General features: G+C 49.6%; 2 protein-coding genes across 11 annotated transcripts in view; one reads left to right on the forward strand and one right to left on the reverse strand.

The window, feature by feature from the left end:
• ncoa1 (nuclear receptor coactivator 1) overlaps window positions 1-16,814 on the forward strand; it is a 51,118-nt gene extending 34,304 nt beyond the window's left edge. For 2 of the 10 annotated variants that reach the window (XM_035524166.1, XM_035524167.1), the window contains 17 exons: window positions 1,335-1,441; window positions 2,084-2,261; window positions 3,220-3,399; window positions 6,374-6,472; window positions 6,909-7,049; window positions 7,337-7,484; window positions 8,173-9,166; window positions 9,484-9,646; window positions 11,395-11,565; window positions 11,704-11,836; window positions 11,986-12,154; window positions 12,247-12,540; window positions 12,680-12,778; window positions 12,926-13,316; window positions 13,465-13,684; window positions 13,837-14,023; window positions 14,137-16,814. In XM_035524166.1, coding sequence (XP_035380059.1) covers window positions 1,335-1,441; window positions 2,084-2,261; window positions 3,220-3,399; window positions 6,374-6,472; window positions 6,909-7,049; window positions 7,337-7,484; window positions 8,173-9,166; window positions 9,484-9,646; window positions 11,395-11,565; window positions 11,704-11,836; window positions 11,986-12,154; window positions 12,247-12,540; window positions 12,680-12,778; window positions 12,926-13,316; window positions 13,465-13,684; window positions 13,837-14,023; window positions 14,137-14,304 — 3,842 coding nt within the window. In that variant the 3' untranslated portion in view covers window positions 14,305-16,814. Of the gene's footprint in view, window positions 1-988; window positions 1,037-1,334; window positions 1,442-2,083; window positions 2,262-3,219; window positions 3,400-3,784; window positions 4,501-5,265; window positions 5,494-6,373; window positions 6,473-6,908; window positions 7,050-7,336; window positions 7,485-8,172; window positions 9,167-9,483; window positions 9,647-11,394; window positions 11,566-11,703; window positions 11,837-11,985; window positions 12,155-12,246; window positions 12,541-12,679; window positions 12,779-12,925; window positions 13,317-13,464; window positions 13,685-13,836; window positions 14,024-14,136 lie in introns of those variants that run through there. The other 8 variants (XM_035524173.1, XM_035524170.1, XM_035524171.1 and 5 more) reach the window with 8 other exon arrangements.
• Window positions 16,815-21,369: 4,555 nt separating this feature from the next.
• Window positions 21,370-22,247, reverse strand: ptrhd1 (peptidyl-tRNA hydrolase domain containing 1). Its single transcript, XM_027019341.2, has 2 exons — window positions 21,991-22,247; window positions 21,370-21,803 (listed from the first exon to the last, which is right to left on the reverse strand). Exons 1-2 carry the CDS (start codon window positions 22,201-22,203, stop codon window positions 21,633-21,635), a joined length of 384 nt encoding a protein of 127 aa, XP_026875142.2. The 5' UTR covers window positions 22,204-22,247; the 3' UTR covers window positions 21,370-21,632.
• Window positions 22,248-22,250: the final 3 nt, after the last annotated feature.

The following is a 22,250-nucleotide window of genomic DNA, read 5'->3' on the forward strand; positions in this document are numbered from 1 at the left end:
TCAGGTATCGCCTGCTGCTGCGCTGCCACGGTAACACCGTTGTCATGGCGACGGGCTTTGTTTTTCTGGGGGAGCCAGAAAACAGCCATCCTCTGTGCATCCTGATCTGATTGTTGGAGAGTCCCCTGCACACATAAGAGCTATACGCTACGTCTTTATTTTCTTACCTTTGTTATTGTGCTTTTTTAGATATTGTTTTAAATCCCAGTGACCGCGGTACCTACCTGCATTGTGTCTGTTATCGTCCACTCTGCTGTGTTCCGTCCATCCGCAGGTCTTTGTTTCTCACGTTCTGCCTCACTGTCCCTGTGCGGTTCTGCAGTCTTGTATCAACACAGAGTTGTGAAGTGGCCCACAGCCCTGCTGACGTCTACCGTTAGGCTCAGCTCCTTATCTGTCAGCAGATTTGAGCATACCTGTTGTTTTTCTCGGAGTATGTCTAGACCCCTTTCCTTTCGGCAGGCGTCTGGATTGGAAGGTTAAGGCTGGCGATATTCCGGTTTGATCTGTCCATGAGCTGAGCTACGGAGCGCTCCCATCAGGTCAGGTGCAGTCTGCTACTTCAGCTCCACCAGCTCAGCAAAGTCTCAGTGAGATTACACAGGGAGGGAGCCCCGAGTGCTCGCCACCCCACTCTTGACCTGTCTTTAAACTCTCCTGTTACCAAGGCAACGAGCACGTCCGGAGGTTGAGCCCGTGCGGAGGGTCGTGCATCCGTTCTGGTCTGCAGGGAAGGCCTGTTACATATGTAAACACGGCGCAAGGCGGCACGCACAAATAAAGAGGTTTGATCTAAACATAGAGCCTCTGTCAAGCAGAAGCCCAAACCCTGCAGGATGGAGCCCATGTCCCACTCTGTCCCTGCTGTGATCTGGACGGTGAGTGGCAAGGTGGGGACGCTTGGACAAGGCCACCCTGCAAAGACTTGAGCATCCTGGGGATGGAGGCACAGCCACTGTGATTTTACTCCACCTAGAGGGAAGCGTGCTAACAGTCGGTGAAGAAGGAAGTTTGATTCCACACTCGTGTTTTTAGAGTAGGTTTATACTTTCACCAGCCACCTTTCCACAAACACCTTCCAGGTGCACTCTGTCTAGTACACAGGCCACCAAGTGTAGGCACAAATTTCTAATGGCAGGTGGGCGTATGTCACCTTTAAAGGGAGTTCTAAAGGGCCAGTTTATTTTTACTGTCCCTGATCGGTAGCACTGGTGGTTATTGTACTGTCATGTTAGCTGAGACAACATTAGTTGAGCTTGCTGGCCACGGTTGCCATGGTTTCCATGTGTGGTCAAGCTGCCCCTTTAACAGACATGGCCCTTGTGTGTCTACAGAGAGAGCAGCGCTGATGTCCCCGGATGACGCGGTGCAGAAGAGCGACGTGTCGTCCAGCAGTCATGGCGTGCTGGAGAAGGAGGCCCTGGGTCCTCTGCTCCTGGACGTGAGTGTCACTGCTCAGAGGTGTGGCAGACGTGCACAGTTTGTGTGTGTGTGTGCGTGTGTCCAGAATTATACCACAGAGCTTTCAGATGTGTATAGACGTGTACAGCTTATATACGTGTGTGTGTGTGTCTGTATGCAGGTTTATATCACAGAGCTTTCAGATGTGCAAGCAAAGTGCTTCTGAATTATTCGTAGGTGGAGTTAGTTTATATATAAATGACATTCATTCCTGTCACGGGTGTAGAACAAGACTAATAAAAGAAAGAGAAACAAATACGAGTATAAAATGAAGGTAAACAAACATAAAAGAGGCAATGTAACATTAATGACTGACATTAGTCCTACACGCTAAACAGGCTTAAATACAGACAGCATGATGGCATCATCACTCCCACGTGGTGTGGATCCTAATATTCAACACGCAGCACCTGAGGTGCCTTTATCAGACTTGGTGTCAGTAGAAAAGAAAACTCCCGTGCTGTAATTGAGCTGCGGCTGGAGTGCAGAGGCCCTTGGGTGGACGCTCGTCTCGTCTCGTCTCGTCTCGTCTTGTCTGGGCGGGGAGGGCCCTCGGGCCTTTTGTGCTGCTCTTTCTCCAGGGGAAGCGGTTTCATCCTGGTCTTGTGGCCTTTTCCCCAAGGCCCTGGACGGCTTCTTCTTCGTGGTGAACGGTGAGGGGCGGATCGTGTTTGTGTCAGAGAACGTCACCAGCTACCTGGGCTACAGCCAGGAGGAGCTGATCACCTCCAGTGTCTACAGCATCCTGCATGTGGGCGACCACAATGAGTTTGTGCGCAACCTGTTGCCCAAGAGCTTGGGTAAGCCACTGTCTCATTCTTTCTCACTCCTCCTCACTCTCTTTCACTCTCTCACTCTCTCTCACCTCTCCTCACTCTCTCTCCCCTCCTCACTTTAGCTCACTCCTCCTCACACCCTCTCACTCTAGCTCACTCATCCTCACCCTCTCTCTCACTCCCTGTCACTCTATCACTCTCTCACTCCTCCTCACTCCTCCTCACTCCTCCTCACTCTTCCTCACTCCTCCTCACTCTTCCTCACTCCTCACTCTCACTCACTCCTCCTTATACTCTCTCACTCCTTCATTGCTCAAGTTGTTATAATTGTAAGTAGCTTTGGATAAAAGTTAAATGTCATAAATATAAATACATTTGTCTGTGTGTGTGAGGATGATGATGATGATGATGATGATTTTGTGTGTGGTGATGATGGTGTGTGTGTGGTGATGATGGTGTGGGTGTGGTGATGATGGTGTGGGTGTGGTGATGATTGTGTGTGGGTGTGGGTGTGTGTGGTAATGATGATGATGATGATGATTGTGTGTGTGTGTGTGTGGGGGGGTGATGATGATGGTGTGTGTGTGGTGATGATGGTGTGTGTGTGTGGTGATGATGATGGTGTGTGTGTGTGGTGATGATGATGGTGTGTGTGTGCTGATGATGATGATGGTGTGTGTGCTGATGATGATGATGGTGTGTGTGATGATGATGAATGATGATGGTGTGTGTGGTGGTGATGATGATGATGGTGTGTGTGTGTAGTGATGATGATGATGATGATGATGGTGTGTGTGTGTGTGCGCTGCTGCTGCTGCTGCTGCTGCTGATGATGATGATGATGATGATGGTGTGTGTGGTGGTGGTGGTGGTGATGATGATGGTGTGTGTGTGTGTGTGTGTGTGTGTGTGTGTGTGTGTGTGTGTGTGCTGCTGCTGATGATGATGATGATGATGATGGTGTGTGTGTGTGTGTGTCCAGTGAACGGTATGCCCTGGCCTCAGGAGCAGGGCTGGCGGTCCAGTCAGACGTTCCACTGCAGGCTGCTGAAGAGACCTCCAGACGAGGTGGACACAGAAAACCAGGAGGCCCGACAGCAGTATGAACACATGCAGTGTTTCCCTGTGTCCCAGCCCAGGGCCCTGCAGCAGGAGGGGGAGGGTGAGACAGACACACACACACACACACACACACACACACACACACACACACACACACACACACACACACACACACACACACACACACACACACACACACACACACACACACACACACACACACACACACACACACACACACGTGGGCATTTCTTCAGGAAATCTAGACTTCACACAAACCTGGGCTTCACATTAGGGGTGGGTGATAAAGAGCATCACAACACACTCCTCTAACCGTACTGTGGCCATCAAACAGGACCTTTAACCAGCGGCAAAAAGACAGATATTTACATGATATATGTAGTGTGGAGGCAGGCAGCACTAATGAAACACACAAATTCCACCTGCTTAGTAGGTGCAGTGACCTGCTTAGATGTTGGTTACATGTGCTGTTTCCACTGCTCTCTTATGTTGGCTTCATATAGTCTCAGCCTCAAATGCACTGTTGATTTAGTCTTTAATTATTCCATCCAATTTAACAAATCTAGGAAAAATGAAGTATCTAAACACTACAGTTTTGCCTCATCATCTACCACTGGGGAGCTTCTGAACACAGATCCATAGCTGCCATTGTATGGGCCATACTCAACACAGCAGTGACACTGGCATGTGTTGCCATGGTAGTAGAATGGTGGATGATGATGTGTTGTCATGGTAGTAGAATGATGGCTGACGATGTGTTGCTATGGCAGTAGAATGGTGGATGACGATGTGTTGCCATGGTAGTAGAATGCTGGATGACTGTGTTCTCATAGTAGTAGGATGGTGGATGATGATGTGTTGCCATGGTAGTAGAATGGTGGATGATGTAGAATGGTGTTTTATTCCACATCGAGATTCCAAGCGTGTTTCGTTCCAACACTGAGATTCCAAGCGTGTTCCGTTCCACAGTTCCCTAAGCTGTGCTCCCTACAACCTACACTCTGATCAGGGAATGTTGACGGACACTCCAGTTCATTACGTTCCTTCATTCTGAATGCCTCCCTGTGTCACTGTTAACCAGAAGATGACCACCCCAGCACATCAAACTGCAAAAGTCTCACAAACACTGACACTGCAGTATCTTTCCCATCTAAACTCAACCCTCTATTGAGCTGCGTTGGTGAGTTAAATTACCTCAAGATATCAAGCTGGCTTTTTCACTGCACGTGACACTCGAATAACAGTAGCTCTCACATGCTCAACTGAACTTAGCTTAGCTGCTCATGCAATCCCATAAATGACTCACAGGCTGCACGTTTGTATAACTGAGCGTTTTTTCCTTTGGTTTGGAATCTTGGCTAAAACGCCCGAGTCCTCTGTGAAGTCTACTTTGATAAGAACTCCGGAGTTGTGGGAATGACCCGGTGGGAGTGTAATGGCAGGTGGGACCGGAGGTTAACGAATGCTTACACGTCTACTCGTACCCTTGGGGGTGGGGAGTCATACACGTGCACTTTGACTGGTGATGTGTGTGTAAATTCATCTCATTTGTATCTTCAACGCATGTGTGTGTTTTGCACCGTCACTGTCGCCTCTGTGTACCTGCAGGCCCAGCCCACACACACACACACACACACACACACACACACACACACACACACACACACACACTTAGACGTGTTATGTTGCGAAATCACTGCAGTGTGAAGCCGTGACGCCACTCCATTCTCTACTCACAGGTGTGTGTGTGTGTGTGTGTGTGTGTGTGTGTGTGTGTGTGTGTGTGTGTGTGTGTGTGTGTGTTTGCAGCCCCTCTAAATGCTGATAACACTCCGATAATACTCAGCAGACTGCATGCTGTAGTGTCATAAGAGGGTGAAGGGACTTATATTATATATTTTTATTTTTGATTTCTGTAACCTTTGAGGATGTGACATATGCTTTAAATGTTTCACAGACGGCTGTGACTGTAATTGTGAATTTTAACGCCAGCGCTGAATTTCCCAACATTTCCACAGCGTTAGAGGAGGAGGAATGGAGCATGTGATGTTAGGGCTCGACTGCTCCGAGTTCTCATGTTTACCATCATCTTCATCATCGTCGTCATCATCATCGCCCCGGACGGGCCGCGTTCGTGTGCCCGTCATTAACGGCCCCTTTTCAGGTTCTCCTGGTGAGGAAGGTGTGGAACACACATCATTAAACAGCAGCAGTTATTTTACATTTTGTCTTTATGTTTTAATATTTATATTCTTTATTATAGTAAGATTATAATTTTCTTAATTGAGTAAAATAATAAACGGTAAACGTGGGCTCAGTAGACATGAAGTGGATATGAAGCCCCACACTGAGCTGTCACACAACAACATATTTGTGGGGATCTGGTGTGTCTGTGCTTGTGGCTTTTATTGATCTGTTGTGGTATTTTTACTAATTAAGAGCTTATGAGAAGAGCCAGAAACCAGATCTGCTCGTCAAACGAGAGGGTAGGACCAGTGGTCTCCTCATTGCTCCACGGTTGCCTTCTTTCTCATCCTGTCTGGTGCTCTCGTGCCATTTTCACATGCCCCCTGCATCTCAGCCATCCCCCTGCCTTTCGGGCGACGGGCCGTTATTGGTCGGTGCTAAGTTCTCGCTCCAGTCCGAGCAGCTGTGTGTGTGTGTGTGTGTGTGTGTGTGTGTGTGTGTGTGTGTGTGTGTGTGTGTGTGTGTGAGACAGAGCAGACAGAAACTTTTCTTTTCAAGTGTGTAATTTGGTGCAACAGCAGGGGTTGAATGTTGGTGCCCAGCTGTTCACAGGTCGTGTAAGCAGAGGGGTGGTATCAAGGCTGAACCAGGGAGAGAGGGAGGGAGGGAGGGAGAGAGAGAGAGAGAGAGAGAGACTTCCTCCCTGTTTCAGCACACAGCTGTGATAGGACACCAGGTCCACGCTTAGTGTTTGTCCAGTGAAAACACCCCATCCAAGTTACGCTTGAATCATGACTGTGCTACCCTCTTAACCTTTGCTCTCTTTCTCTTTCTCTGCGCGTGTGTGTGCGTGTGTGTGAGAGCAGACCTCCAGAGCTGTCTGATCTGCATTGCCTGTCGCGCGTCCCGGCCTTCACAGATCCCTGTCAGCACGGAATCCTTCATTACCAAGCAAGACCCTACAGGTGTGTGCTCTTTCCTACCCTGGTGCTTTGCTCCCTGCACTTAACTGATCTGAGACCAGCTTTAGTGCTGCTCCTCTCATGCTCAGTACTGAGGCATCACACACACCCACAGACAGATGGATGAAAGAGAAGGAAAGCACATTTAACCTGCCACGTGCTCTAGCAGGTATGGGCCAGGGGGGTCAATGGGGTGGGGGGTGTCATTGGAGTTGCTCTTTGCAACTTGGAATCAAACGTGCTCAGAATAAAGGTCACATAAATGATCACAAGGTTCTGCAAGTTTTTATTTTGTCATATATCTTCCATTTGAGACATTTTATTCAACTTGAGAAAGCACACTTAATCCTGTTTGTGTGTCTCTGTGTGTGCGTATTTGAATGTGTGTGTGTGCGCGTGTGTGCGTGTGTATGTCTGTGCGTGTGTGCGTGGCCTACAGGGAAAATCATCTCCATTGAGACGAGTGCTCTGAGGGCCAGCGGGCGTGCGGGCTGGGAGGATCTGGTGAGGAAGTGCATCTACGCCTTCTTCCAGCCTCAGGGCAAAGACGCCTCCCATGCCAAGAAACTGCTCCAGGAGGGTACGCATGCGCCTGCATTACTCACTGAGTGGGGACGCAGCACGTTAGTCCTGCACGTTAGAGCTTTCTCATCTGCAAGTGTGTGTCCATAGCTGGGCTGGCAAGTGGGGTGTCCTTATTCAGTTATGTCTGTTCTGCAGACGCTGTGGTGTGTGTCTGTTCTGCTGCCCTGTGTTGTTGTGTTATTGGCTTGATTACATGTAAACAAACAAAGTAAAAGTGTGTGCGTGTGTGTGTGTGTGTGTGTGTGTGTGTGTGTGTGTGTGTGTGTGTGTGTGTGTACACAGTGATGACCCATGGCACAGCCATCAGCCCTCTGTACCGTTTCACACTGAGTGATGGGACGGCCCTCAGCGCTCAGACACGCTGCAAGTTCTGCTGCCCCCCCAACCCCGACGTCCAGCCCTTCATTATGGGCATACACACTATCGACAGGTACACGTACACACACACACACACACACACACACACATACACACACACACACACACACACACACACACTGACGTCCAGCCCTTCATTATGGGCATACACACTATCGACAGGTACACACACACACACACACACACACACACACACACACTGACGTCCAGCCCTAGATTATGGGCATACACACTATTGACAGGTACACACATACACACTGACGTCCAGCCCTTGATTATGGGCAAACACACCATCGACGGGTATACACACACACACACACACACACACACACACACACACTGATGTCCAGCCCTTCATTATGGGCATACACACTATTGACAAGTACACACACACACACACACACACACACACACACACACACACACTCACACTGATGTCCAGCCCTTCATTATGGGCATACACACTATTGACAGGTACACACACACACACACACACACACACACCAACACACCCCCCGACGTCCAGCCCTTCATTATGGGCATACACACTATCGACAGGCACACACACACACACACACACACACCTTCATGCATGTACATGCCCACACACCATACACACAAAACCCACACATATACACAATGCTTGAAACCAGTTTTATTTTTAAGCTAGCATAGAATAGTCAGAGAATTAGTTTTGCTGATGTGTTACCATTAGATGTGTGTGTGTGTGTGTGTTACAGGGAACACAACACTGCTAGCTCTCAGGAAAACAGCACCCCCAGTCTTCTGTCTACTTCGGCTCCGCCCACCTGCTCTCCTGCCCTGCCCTGTGCTGACCTCGGCCTGCATCTCAACAACGGCAGTGCGGCTTGCCCCACCCCCACGCCCGCCGCACCAGGCTACCTTCCCACGAGCCGGGGGGTGCCACCCCAGCAGGCAGGCAGCCCCTCGCCCCTGGGCAGCCCCCTCACAGCAACCCCTACCTCATTCATGTCACCCCGGCCTCCGCGGGGCAGCCCGGGTCTGGCCGCCAGCCCCCGCTTGCCTGTTCACCCTTTCTCGCCGTCTGGGGGAGGCGTCCACTCCCCTGCGGGCACGCTGGCACGGCAGCAGTCGGCGGGCAGCGAGGCCGCCGCTGTCTCGTCTCTCCCCTCCCCTCTTCCGCCCCGCCACACACCCACGTCTTGCGGCTCGCCCGCACGGCCCACCGCCACTGCCGCGGAGGAGGCCAAGCACGCCACGGCAACCAACCCAAAACTCAACCGGCTCCTGGACGGTGCTGACCTTGACCTCGACCCCTCGCCGACCTCGCAGCCCCGTCCAGTGGCCTCTGCCCAGTGCCCTGCTTCCCACAGCACCCTGACGGAGCGCCACAAGATCCTGCACCGGCTACTTCAGGACAGCAGCCCCGTTGACCCGGCCAGGGACGGCGATGTAAAGAAAGAGCCGTCCGCGAGCTCCGCTTCCAGCCACGCCCACGCCCTTGCCATGGCTCTGCCCCTCGGGGCTTCTGGCAAAGATCCACAGGACCACCAGCTGCTCCGCTTCCTGCTGGACACGGATGAGAATGAGCTGGAGGACCTGCCGCCATCCACGCTCAGCCTGCAGACCATCCGCGCCAAACTGGCCAAGAAAGGGAGCAGCAAGGGCCTGTGTGACATGGCGACATCCCCGGGGGCCGTGGCTGGCCTCGCCCCCTCTCTGACGCCCCCGCCCGCAGACAGACCCAGTCCGGTACATACACCCATTCTCCCACTCCTCTCAGTATGTAAAGTTACTCAGTGTGCACTGGTGCCCCCTGTTAAAGGCTGGTGGGTAGTGTGAGAGGTCGATGTTTATGTCCCGTGTTCTGGTACGTTCTCTGGCCACCGTGTCCCGGTGTCCCGGTCCACAGTCTCTGTGTGCACCTGCCTGTCTTGCACGTTGCCTCATTGGTCCTCAGATTCATCACACTGAACTTTGACGTTGGCTAACCTTTGCTCTGCCACTCCCTGCGTGTGTGTGTGTGTGTGTGTGTGTGTGTGTGTGTGTGCGCGCACGCATGTCTGTAGCAGTTTTCCAGTGCTGATTTGGACACACTCAACCAGCTGCTCCCCGCGCTGAGGGCCCCAGTGTGTGGGAAGCCAGCGGAGGAGATGGGTCTCCCCCCACCAGTAGACAACATTCCCATCGGAGTGAGCACCAAGAACGAACCATCCAGAACACCCAGACGAGGTGAGAGGGCAAACGAAGGGAACCTTGACCTCTCCGTCCTCTGTAGTGTAGCGTTGACCTCTCCGTCCTCTGTAGTGTAGCGTTGACCCCTCTGTAGTGTAGCGTTGACCTCTCCGTCCTCTGTAGTGTAGCGTTGACCCCTCTGTAGTGTAGCGTTGACCTCTCCGTCCTCTGTAGTGTAGCGTTGACCTCTCTGTCCTCTGTAGTGTAGCGTTGACCTCTCTGTCCTCTGTAGTGTAGCGTTGACCTCTCTGTCCTCTGTAGTGTAGCGTTGACCCCTCTGTAGTGTAGCGTTGACCTCTCTGTCCTCTGTAGTGTAGCGTTGACCCCTCTGTAGTGTAGCGTTGACCTCTCTGTCCTCTGTAGTGTAGCGTTGACCTCTCTGTAGTGTAGAGTTGACCTCTCTGTCCTCTGTAGTGTAGCGTTGACCCCTCTGTCCTCTCTAGTGTAGTGTTGACCCCTCTGTCCTCTGTGTAACGTTGACCTCTCTGTCCTCTGTAGTGTAGCATTGACCTCTCTGTCCTCTGTAGTGTAGCGTTGACCTCTCTGTAGTGTAGCGTTGACCTCTCTGTCGTAGTGTAACGTTGACCTCTCTGTCCTCTGTAGTGTAACGTTGTCCTCTCTGTCCTCTGTAGTGTAGCGTTGTCCTCTCTGTCCTCTGTAGTGTAGCGTTGTCCTCTCTGTCCTCTGTGTAACGTTGTCCTCTCTGTCCTCTGTAGTGTAACGTTGTCCTCTCTGTCCTCTGTATTGTAGCGTTGTCTTCTCTGTCCTCTGTGTAACGTTGGCCTCTCTGTCCTCCGTGTAACGTTGTCCTCTCTGTCCTCCGTGTAACGTTGGCCTCTCTGTCCTCTGTGTAATGTTGTCCTCTCTGTCCTCCGTGTAACGTTGTCCTCTCTGTCCTCCGTGTAACGTTGGCCTCTCTGTTCTCTGTAGTGTAATGTTGTCCTCTCTGTCCTCTGTGTAACGTTGTCCTCTCTGTCCTCTGTAGTGTAACGTTGTCCTCTCTGTCCTCTGTGTGACGTTGGCCTCTCTGTCCTCCGTGTAACGTTGTACTCTCTGTCCTCCGTGTAACGTTGTACTCTCTGTTCTCTGTAGTGTAATGTTGTCCTCTCTGTCCTCTGTAACGTTGTTCTCTCTGTCCTCTGTAGTGTAACGTTGTCCTCTCTGTCCTCTGTGTGACGTTGGCCTCTCTCCTCTGTGTAACGTTGTCCTCTCTGTCCTCCGTGTAACGTTGTACTCTCTGTCCTCCGTGTAACATTGTCCTCTCTGTCCTCTGTGTAACGTTGTCCTCTCTGTCCTCTGTGTAACGTTGTCCTCTCTGTCCTCTGTAGTGTAACGTTGTCCTCTCTGTCCTCTGTGTAACGTTGTCCTCTCTGTCCTCTGTAGTGTAGCGTTGACCTCTCTGTCCTCTCTAGTGTAGTGTTGACCCCTCTGTAGTGTAGTGTTGACCTCTCTGTCCTCTGTAGTGTAGTGTTGACCCCTCTGTAGTGTAACGTTGACCTCTCTGTCCTCTGTAGTGTAACGTTGTCCTCTCTGTCCTCTGTAGTGTAACGTTGTCCTCTCTGTCCTCTGTAGTGTAGCGTTGTCCTCTCTGTCCTCTGTAGTGTAGCGTTGTCCTCTCTGTTCTCTGTAGTGTAGCGTTGTCCTCTCTGTTCTCTGTAGTGTAGCGTTGTCCTCTCTGTTCTCTGTAGTGTAGCGTTGTCCTCTCTGTCCTCTGTGTAACGTTGCCCTCTCTGTCCTCTGCACAGTGTTTCCTGAAGGCTCCAGACTACAGAGCCAGTCTCCCTTTGACTTCTGCAGCCCCCCGACCCCCACGCAGGTGCAGGGGGTGGGGCCAACCGACCCCTTCCAGACACCCAAAGAGAGCACCAGCCCCTTCTCCGACTCCACCCACACAGTCAGCTTCAGTGCCAGCCCAGGTAATGTCGCACACACTCACTCCTACAGTGGTCAGGTTGACTAGGACAGCTGGAGTGTGTATCGTGGTACCAGGGGAGAGGCGTGCTTGGTGGAGAGATGGACTGATGTAACGACTCTTTCGTGCTTCGCGCTGACAGCAGGACTAGCCAAGCTGGAGTTACCTGATGCACAGCAGTTCCCGCCCTTACCCCTGAGTGACCCCATGACCCTGAGTGACCCCATGGCTTTCGAGGGTGCCCAGACACATGGACCTCTACCCTCTCCTCAGGAGTGAGTGTCGGTCGGACTTTAACAGCACGACACACACACACACACACACACACACACACACACACACACACACACACACACACACACACACACACTGCAGTGTGATGAACGTTCTCAGCATGTCTCCTGCGGTCTGCTTGTCCGAGCAGGCAGTGCGTGTCGTGCCCGCTGGATGAGATGTTGTGCCCGCCCACCACTCCGGAGGGGCGTAGTGACGAGAAAGCCCTGCTGGAGCAGCTCGTCTCCTTCCTGAGTGGCACGGATGAGAGTGAACTCGCTGAGCTAGACCGGGCACTGGGCATCGACAAGCTTGTGCAGGTTACACACACACACACACACCTCCCGCAAACAAAAGACCTCTCCTCCTCACCTCCTCTCCTCCTCACCTCCTCACCTGCTCTCTCCACCAGAGCGGCTGCCTGGACCAGATCACCCAGCGGTATGCTCCACCCCAGTCGCCTGCCTCGGTGGCACTGGACCCTAAGTTGCCTGGCTACCTGCCTCAGTTCTCCACCTCACCTCCACAGTTCCCCCCTGAGATGGCCGGGGCGCAGGGTATGGGGTTCGGCGGGCCGCGCCTTCCCTTTCCGGGCGTTGGCGTGAGGCCAGCTCTGAGCCGGGTGCCAGGAATGCCCAGTCCAGCACGTGTGCCGCCCAATCAGCTCAGACTGCAGCTTCAGCAACGTCTGCAGGGCCCACAGCAGGTAGACCACTTATAGACCTAGCTATTATAGACCCAACACTTAAAGACCTAAGAGACATGACCCCACTACTGTATTTAGTGATGACCTGCGCATGTCTCTCCTCCTCTCCTCTCCTCTTTTTCTCCTCATTGCATGACAGCTCCAGAACAGGCTGGCGGCCATGGGCCAGTTTCCGCAGGGGGCACCTGTTGCTATGGCGATGAGGCCAGGCATACAGCAGCCTCAGCTGCCCTCCCAGGTCAGTGTGTGCAGGGCATGCTCGCAGCCAACTCAGGGGGACGCGTTCACGCGTCTGCACGTCTGTCTGTGTGTGCACCCGTGCATTTGCGGCACTGTTAGCGTCTCTCTCTCTCCTCTCTCTCCCCTCGCTCCCCTCACACCCCAGCCTCCCCTCAACGCTCAGATGCTGGCCCAGAGGCAGCGGGAGCTCTACAGCTTCCAGCACCGCCAGCGGCAGCTGCTGCAGCAGAAGGTGCTGATGATGAGGCAAGGTCTGGGCACAGGGCCCGTGGGCCCTCAGCGCCTCCCTCAAGGCCCCCAGCAGCCCCAACCAACTCCACCCGCCCAGCAGACGCCGCCCCAGCAGTTCGGCTACCCTGCGGGCTACGGCGCGGGGCCGCCGGGAAACACCCCTACCTCCCCCAGCCATTTCAGCCCCATGGGGGCGCCACTGGACCCCAAGCTGCCCGCTAGGGGGGGCATGGCAACCCAAGGCTTGTTTGGCGGGCCCATGAACCCTCCTGTCCAGCAGGGCCTCTTCCAACAGTTTGGCTCAGGTAAGTCTGGATCAGGAACCAACCCGCAGTGTTCACTTTGATTTCCTCCTAGCAGCCTAAGCGTCATGTGTTTCAAAAACAAACATGTTAAAAGAACATTTTTTTGAATAAACATTTGCATTAGGAGAACATCACCACTTTTCCACAGGGATGACATTTTTAAGGAGTAACCTCTGTGGGGTTTTTCTTCAAGGCATGGTCCAACAAGGTGAGTCGTCCTTCCCCACCGAGCTCGGGCCTGCCAGCCCCCTGCTCACACCACAGAACTCCACTTCCCAGAGTCCCCTGCTCCAGCAGACACAGGCCGCACCTGGTTACCAGTCATCTGACATAAAAACCTGGCAGCAAAGTGGCATAACTAACAACAGGTAAGGCAGCTATGACGGGAATGATGTCTCCAGCACTGTAACAAAATTTTTGTGCATTCCAACTTTCTGTGTTCGCTCCGATTGCTGCATTTGTTGGGTTTCTGTGTGTGTCCAGTGCTGTTCATGCCCACTGTGTGTGTCTTGTGTGTTAGTCTGTATAACCAGACAGGTCAGACTGCCACACCGGGCTTTGGCCAGCAGGGGGTGTACAACAATATGAGCATCACCGTCTCCATGGCCGGCGGCTCCGGGGCTGTGGGTTCTCTACCTCCCATTGGTGCACCAGTTGGCATGGGCAACAATAACCTTGGCAACGTGAGCTCTATGTGTAACGATCAGGTGACCAGGGCATCGTTTCTTACTGTCGGAGACTACCAGGTTTCTGATAATAGCTGATCAGAGAACATTGGTTCCTTCTCCACTGCCCTTCAACAGCTGTCGTGTGTTTGCAGGTACAGCAGGTTCAGGTGTTTGCTGATGTCCAGTGCACGGTGAACCTCGTGGGCAGTGACTCCTATCTAAACCAGCCAGGGCCCATGGGCTCCCAGAAGAGCCAGAGTGGGGCGCCCTCCTCTCAGTCCCAGCAGAAGAGCTTACTCCAGCAGCTCCTCACCGAGTGAGCCCACACGCCCGCCTACACAGCCATCTCCTACACAGATTTCTGTTCGTCACCTTTGGTTTCTCTCCAGCTCTGTCTGTCGTGGTTGGGGTCAGGGGTCAGGGGTCAGGGGGTCCGGTGTGCTCATTCCGGGTCACCTGCTGCTCACCGTCTGCTTCCTCAATGGTGAAAAATAAAAGCTCACGTTCCAGATGTTTGCCGAGTTTGTAAAAAAAGAAGAAAAAACTAAAGATGTGCTGCTTCCCGTCGGCCGGTGTCCTGTCGGCCGGAGTCCCGTCGGGCCGATGTCCCGTCAGGTCATTGTTGTCGTGCTTCTTGTGGGCGGAGTGCAGTAGCTGAGCTCAGATTGGACAGATTGGAAACTTGGGCAGACCGTTGCCGTGGCGTTGCCAACGGGACAACTCTTGGGAATGTTTGAGTTTTCCTCTGCATGGGATGGCTCAGCTCCAGCTGGCTCTGTGACTCATGGGCTCCCTCAGTGTCTGATGATGGGAGGAGGTTCCCAACTTTTTATTCTGTTTTTTTCTTTTCTTTTCCTTTTTTAAAATTCTGAATGCCTGTTGTCGTCAGGACAAGCTTTTCCAGATGGGGAGGTTGCTTTCTGGCACAGTGGTGCCACAGGCATCCCTGGGAGAACTCGTGTTCAAACAGCAGACATTTTTAAAATGTCCTCAGTCTTTTTGTGCCCCTCCCCCAAGCAGCTGTGAATCCGAGTTACGTAGGGCTACGGAAGCCTGAGTGGTGTTATTGTACAGCACAAAAACGGACAACTTTGGGATGAGTTCACACTTTCTATTTTCCTTTAAAAAAAAACAAAGCAAAACAAAAAAAAAAAAGCAAGAAAAACTAAAAAACAAATGTTGCATTGCTGTCCGGGCAACAGTCGTGTTAAACGCGTCATCGTCGTGGGGTTCAGACTGGTTCTCTTTTATAGCTTTGAGAATATGTAACATGTTTTCTTTTCTTTTTTTTAAGAATAATGTTCGAAATCAAGAAATGGTGTGTACTAAGTAACATCGCTGAATATTTCCTGGGGGTGTGGAGCTCCCTGCACGTTTCTGACGACATGGGGAGATTACGAAGGGTTTGTGTTTTCCGTGTTTTCCTGGTTCATGATGTTGATATTCTATGTACCTCCTGGTGCCATAGTCAATGTTCAACAATCTCCAAATCTGTTGTACAGTACATGATGAGGCTTAGATGAGCTAAACTGATTTTGATAATTCAGTGGTTTGTTGTTGTTTTTTTTTTTCTTCTTGTATTTTGTTCGTTTTTGTTTTATTTTGGTCTTTGAAGCCAGTCTAGAAATCCCAAGTCACTCTCCTCCGGCTTTGGAAGGGTGGGCGTGGTCTCGCGAACCTTGTCTCTCTCTCGCACCATTGGCTGCCTGGTCCAGTTCTGCTCATGTGACTACTGTTGCTTGGTCAGACACTGTTCATCAGCATTTCCCCTTCCTCATTTGTTCTCTGCAGTTCACCCCTTCGCCCATCCCTCTGTGTCCAAACCCTGTTATGGTGAACTGGGCATGAGAACAGGCAGCAACGCTACGCAGCGGAGGCTAGGCACAGGTCACAGGTCACAGGTCACATCACGAGGAGAAAAGGGGCTGGGTGTATTAGCCAGTGGAAAGCAAAGCTTTATTAGGGAATTAAACGGTCCAAGCTTGTCTGTGTACACACAGAAGGTGTTTGACAAGTAGTGTAATGTGACCAGAACGCAGCTGACAGCACTGAGCACCGGAGCTGATGAAATAGAGCACATGTGACTACCAGACCCCCTCTTTTGTGTCATACAACACAAGCATGTCCTGTGATGTGAGTCACTGTTGTAGCTCAGTGCTGTGTCCAGATGACCTGCTCACTCCAGCGTGGGTGCGGTTTACATGTGGGTGTACATTGAGGGTGTTGGTGACCCACGTTTTGATAGAAATGCACATTACAAAAGGCAGAATGGGTTTACAGTTATGTACTTTATTCTGAAAACAAAGCCACACCATTAAAAAAGACAAAACACACAGATAACGGTGATTCAGTGAGCCGTGGACACACGGACGCACCAGCGTTGTGTCTGCCCCAATTTGCACGGCACACGCAGACACAATCAACCCTACAGACGGTAAAGTTACATTTTACGCAGCAGTTAATCGGGTACTTTTTTTGTTTGTTTTTGTTTTACCCTTTAATCAAACACCTTTTCCTCCCATTTGTGACATACGTTTATGCCAAATACACAGCACTACGACACAGTGCCTATTAACAGTGGGTTATTCTTTAATAGACACCTCTCGGCCGGTTTTGCACCAAGGTACAGTGGAAATAATCTGCAGCCTGGTTCAGCAAGTTATCATGTATATAACAGACAAATGTGAATATGTATCTGTTCAGAATCAACAGTATGTAGTGCTACAAGTTCGTGGTAATAACTACTCGCTTCCATTTTCTTCTCTCTTTTTGTATGCGTATGGCTGTCTGAAAGAGTGTGTGTGTGTGTGTGTGTGTGTGTGTGATTAATACTGTATATCTGGTGTTTTAAAATAGAAACATGTCCTGATTTGATTTTCTTCTTTATTTTTAAAAATACCTGCAACTTTCCTGTGGGTGTTCAGATGACTATGTGAGAGAATGGTTGCTGACTGCTGAATGTGACTTTACTGAGGGAGGAGCGGCGTGGACTGGCTTTTGTACGGGTTAATTTAAAAAAAGGCCATATTATTTAATTTCTCTGTTGTCAAAAGATTAAACAGCTCTGAGGAAGTGGAACCTTGGTTTGAGGGAAGCAGTGCTTGGGGATTTCAGACAGATCCTGCCACCTGCTTGTTTTCCTCTCTCTCTCTGTGTCTGTCTCTCCAAGAAATAATGACCAAAGCTTCAAGGTATTAACAAAAAAAAATCATATTGTATGCAAGGCTCATGCAATTGGATAGAATAAATGTAGCAGTATTTTTTCTCAGTAGATGTTCCATCTCTTAGAATATGAATGCTGTTGTTGTCCCATACGAGTAGTCTATTGATAACACTTCTGTTCTGTTGTGTAACGTTGTGCTGTTTTGTGTCTCCAGCCCCTTTTTTAAGACTTACATTTCCTGACATTATTAAGTGGCTTAGTACTTCTATATCTACCAAATTTTGAGTCCCTGTTGCTACTCACATGGAGTAACCATCATGCAAATGTCTTTCAAGGCAGGAAGTGTAGTCACGGTTTTCAGGATGAGAAGTGTACCACAGCTAGCTATGCACCTTAAACGAGAACCACTTCTCCTTTCTGTTTCGAAGGTTAGAACTGGGACACTGGGATTTGACCATAACTCTCAGATCGCTATTCTGCGTATGCATACGTGCCATGTGTCTTACCTTAGTGTTTTTGCTTTCAACTCAAGGAAATACCTGATTTGTAGTTCAGAACAGTGGTTTTGAGCTGCTCGCGCTAAAATCTCACTGATGCAAGTATTCTTAGATATTTGACTTTATTTAGCAGAATTCTTTATACCAAATTTGAGGTGCCTCTTGTATATATTTTCTGCATAGAGGACTGCTCCTCCTGTTTGATGAAATTTTTCTTGTTAATGAAGATTTTATGACCTTTGTAAGACGTTTGCTGTATTTTACATGGATTTTTTACTCAAATCAAAATATTCCAGGAATTTGCAAGAAATACAATCTAGTTTTGCACTTTATATTTCAATTAAAAGGAAAGAGGCCATCACAAAAAGAATCCTGACAGAACTCCGAACCCTCTAGGTGTCCCCTGAATGTATTGTAGTAAAATGTCCTTTTGCTTTCTAATGAAAAATGTCAAAACTTTCTCAGGTTCTTCAGGAAGAACTTGGCAGTAGCCCGTCATCTTTCAGGCCATCAAAGAGCAGGGTAGCCTGGCCTGTTGCTGTGGTGAAGCGGGTCTGTGCGTCTCACATTGCTGCGTCTCGTTTTGAAACTATGCCTATCTCCTTCAGGTGCCCCCTTAACCCCGCCCCTCCTCCAAGGCCAGTGTGCTCAGCGCTTGTGTATCTTCTGCCTTTCGCTGTTAGACATTCCTCATATAACTCTGCTTGCCGCGTCCCGGGCTGTGGTGTAGTCTGCCCATGCAGTGCCAAGCGCTAATCACCATTTATGCAAATTCCACAGAGCGGTTCCTCGCTAACTTGGTATCCTGGCAACACCACACAATATAGCAGTGAATCTTTCTAGTAGCTTCTAGTGATGTACCGTGTTTCCCTTCACATTCAGGTTTCACTTCTCTACTGTATCACTACGTAGGCGCTACTGTTTGCCTGAGGTGTATTTTGAGTATTGTAAGTGCTGCCTTATTAATATACGGATGTTGGTTGTTGTGGCATGAGGTTGTCAGGGGCTAGTGCCTCCAATGAACCGGTACTGGTCACTCAAAGCAAGGTTCCACTTTTCACCTGTAAAATTAATATAAATAAATATAAATATATATGAATATATACATTTTACTCATTTTGTCCAGTTTTGTATAATACTTGTGAAACGTTTTTCCCTGGAGAGGCATCATTGCAGCTGTTTTGGGACATTATGAATTAGGATGTATCTGGGAGATTTCTGCATGTTATCGTCATGTTTTTGTTTCTGGTTGGTTGGTTTCTTTTCTTTTCTTGTTTTGGTTCTGTGTGTCCAGGCATGTCTGGATAATCCTACCTTTCTTAGGACGTTGTAGACAATCAGTTCCATGCTGGTCCAGGACCTGCAGAGGCAGAGCTCTGTCTTCACAGCTACGTCATCAGTCTTATTTCTCTTCTCCATGTCATGGAAACATGTGGCTGCTTAAACTGAAAACGTTTACACACGTATGCATAAAACATACACAACACACACACAACATACATGCACAAACACAACATACAACACACACTCACACACAACATACATGCGTGCACACACAAACACACAACATCCACACCTCGTGCATTTGGGCCTCCTGTTGCTTGTCCAAGGTGAAGATGCAGACCTTGAAGGAAGTAACGCTTTGACTAACAAATCTCTATAACATCCATTAATGTGAGAGTGCAACACATTGCAATAAAAGCACCATGTAAAAAGTGTTTCCTGTGCCTGTCCTCTCACTCGTTTCTAGTAGCGTGCTCTTCTCTTCACCGAAATCAAAGGATCCCCACTAACAACAAAATTTAGTCCAATGACTTTGTTATATGTCTGGTTCTTTTTTGCACTCTAGAAAGTCATGTTAAATGACTTTGTAGTGTATCTCATCTGTTTGAACCAGTCTAAGGTTCATGTTCAGACTGGTAAAGGGACAGACACTCTCTGGCCAGGTAGTCTGGACATCACATGCCTTTTTTCATGTTTCTAAGCAGTAGTGTATTAAATTACAACTCTTATACAGTGGGGAAAATGATCATTTGATCCCCTGCTGATTTTGTAAGTTTACCCCCTTACAAAGATATGAACAGACTATAATTTTCATGGTATCTTTATTTTAACAAAGAGAGACAGAATATCAACAAAGAAATCCAAAATAAAAACAGTAAATAAAGGTTATAAATTAATTTGTATTTGATTAAGTTAAATAAGCATTTGATCCCCTACCAACCAGCAATAAATCTGACCCCCACTGACCAGTTATGTGCCCATGAGGCACACAAATTAGTCCTGCCCCTTTAAGAATGTACTCTTAATCTCACCTCGTTATGTGTATAAAAGACACCTGTCACAGAATCAGTCTCTTCCATTCAAATCTCTCGACCACCATGGGAAAGACCAAGGAGATGTGAAAGGGAGTCAGGGACAAGACCTGCACAAGACTGGAATGGGCTACAAGAACATCAGAAAGAAGCTTGGTGATAAAGAGACCACTGTTGTCGTGATAATTTGAAAATGGTCAACAGTCAATTACCCTCACTCTGGAGTTCCATGTAAGATCTCACCTCATGGGGTAAGGATGATTCTGAGAAAGGTGAGGTGTCAGCCCAGAATTACACAGAAGGAGCTTGTTAATGATCTCAAGGGAGCTGGGAGCACACTCAGCAAGTAAACCATTAGTAACACACTTCACTGTGATGGATTGAGATCCTGCAGTGCCCGCAAAGTCCCTCTGCTCAAGAAGGATCATGTACAGGCCCGTCTAAAGATGGCCAATGAACACCTGAATGATTCAGAGAAGGCTTGGGAGAATGTCATGTGGTGAAATGAGACCAAAATTGAGCTCTTTTGCATCAACTCAACTCGCCGTGTTTGGAGACAGAGAAATGCTGGATATCACCCCAAGAACACCATCCCCACTGTCAAACACGGAGGTACAGGAACACTTCACCGCGTTGAGGGGCAGATGAACGGGGCCATGTACCGTAGAATCCTGAATGAGAACCTCCTGGCCTCAGCCAAAACACTGAAGATGGTCATGGATGGGTCTTCCAGCATGACAATGACCCAAAACATACGGCCAAGTCAACAAAGCAGTGGCTAAAGAAGAAGCACATTTAAGATCCTGGAGTGGCCTAGCCAGTCTCTGGACCTTAATCCCATAGAAAATCTGTGGAGGGAGCTCAAACTTTCAGTTGCCAAGCGACATCCTTGCAACCTTCAGGATTTAGAGAGTGTCTAAAGAGGAGGGGGCCAAAATCCCCCCTGAGACGTACGCAAACCTGGTGACCAACTACAAGAAACCTATGACCTCTGTGCTTGCCAACAGGGGTTTCTCCACCAAGTACTAAGTCATGTTTTGCTTGAGGATCAAATACTTATTTCAATTAATTTATAACCTTTTATTTAAAGTTTTTATGTTGGATTTCTTTGTTGATATTTTGTCTCTCTCTGTTAGGTTTCTCATGAAAATTATAGTCTGTTCATGTCTTTGTGAGGGGGTAAATTTACAAACTAGGCAGGGGATCAAATCATTTTACCCACTCTAGGTCCTATATGAACCATATTCCACATACCATAACTCCAGTCCAAATAACTGGATGTCCTCCAGTTATCTTCACCCACAGTCCACTACAGGTGCAAATTAAATTGGTTTGGATTAATAGCCCTATCAAGTATGTAGCATAGAGTGATTCAAACAAGACAAAAGCAGTCTGTGAAACATCAATACCTCTGGGACAAGTCCAAACCAGTGTGGTTTAATGTCAGCTGAATCAAGAATAAACACGTTTAATCCGCTTAAGTCTTAGGGTGAACAAAACGACTACGGTGATGTAGGTCAAGGTTTATTTATAACTCAACCTATATTCTTTATTTATATATATATCTCCAGTAACTACGGAGAGACGTAATGTCCTTCCTCTTGCATCAGCAGCGTTCTCCAAGGGCACGCTCACGGGGCGCGTGTGAGCGCGAGGCTGGTGAGGGAGAGGCGTCATTTGAAGAGCTCGAGCTTTCTGAGCAGCGGGTGCACCGTGTCCCTCGGGTACGGCTTCAGGGCCAGGCACGTGGGCGTGTTCTCCGGCTGCTCCACCCACAGCTTGTGCGCGATGCCTTTTTCACGCAGCGACGCGGATAACGCCGCGAGACTTGGCTCGTCTGGCGCCTAGGAGCGAAATTAATGACATATTACCGACGCCCTGTGTCCCGCTCAGCACCAGCAACCCCGAATGGCGTCTCTGGTCTGTCCGTTACTACCCCTTACGTAGGCTACATCACCAATCCCGTAGATTACATGACGCGCGAGCGTCTAGAATACTCAGCATGACAGGCGCGAGCCTGTGCGCGCTCACCTGCAGGACCACCTTGTGCATGCTGTCCAGGTCCGCCAGGTAGTCCTGGGTGTGCGTGTCTGCGTAGTGCAGGTGAATGGCAGCCGTGGCGGCGTGGCACGCCTGCGTGATGACGGCTCCTAAAGGCCAGGACAGTGCGTCGACGAGGTCCGCCCGGACGACCACGTACTGCACCAGCCGCTTGGAAGCATCACTGCGACGCGAGGTTGCCATCTTCCTCCGCCGCTAACAAACCTCACAGCAGGGTGAGTTTATGTTCC

The sequence above is a fragment of the Electrophorus electricus genome, chromosome 3, assembly GCF_013358815.1.
Source record: "Electrophorus electricus isolate fEleEle1 chromosome 3, fEleEle1.pri, whole genome shotgun sequence".
Classification (NCBI taxonomy): domain Eukaryota; kingdom Metazoa; phylum Chordata; class Actinopteri; order Gymnotiformes; family Gymnotidae; genus Electrophorus; species Electrophorus electricus.

Bases quoted from the DNA above. Each gene is read 5' to 3' on its own strand.
- ptrhd1 (XM_027019341.2), bottom strand. From the start codon at position 22,203: ATGGCAACCTCGCGTCGCAGTGATGCTTCCAAGCGGCTGGTGCAGTAC. The intron at 21,804-21,990 runs GTGAGCGCGCAC...TTTCGCTCCTAG, and splicing joins TGCACAAGGTGGTCCTGCAG to GCGCCAGACGAGCCAAGTCT.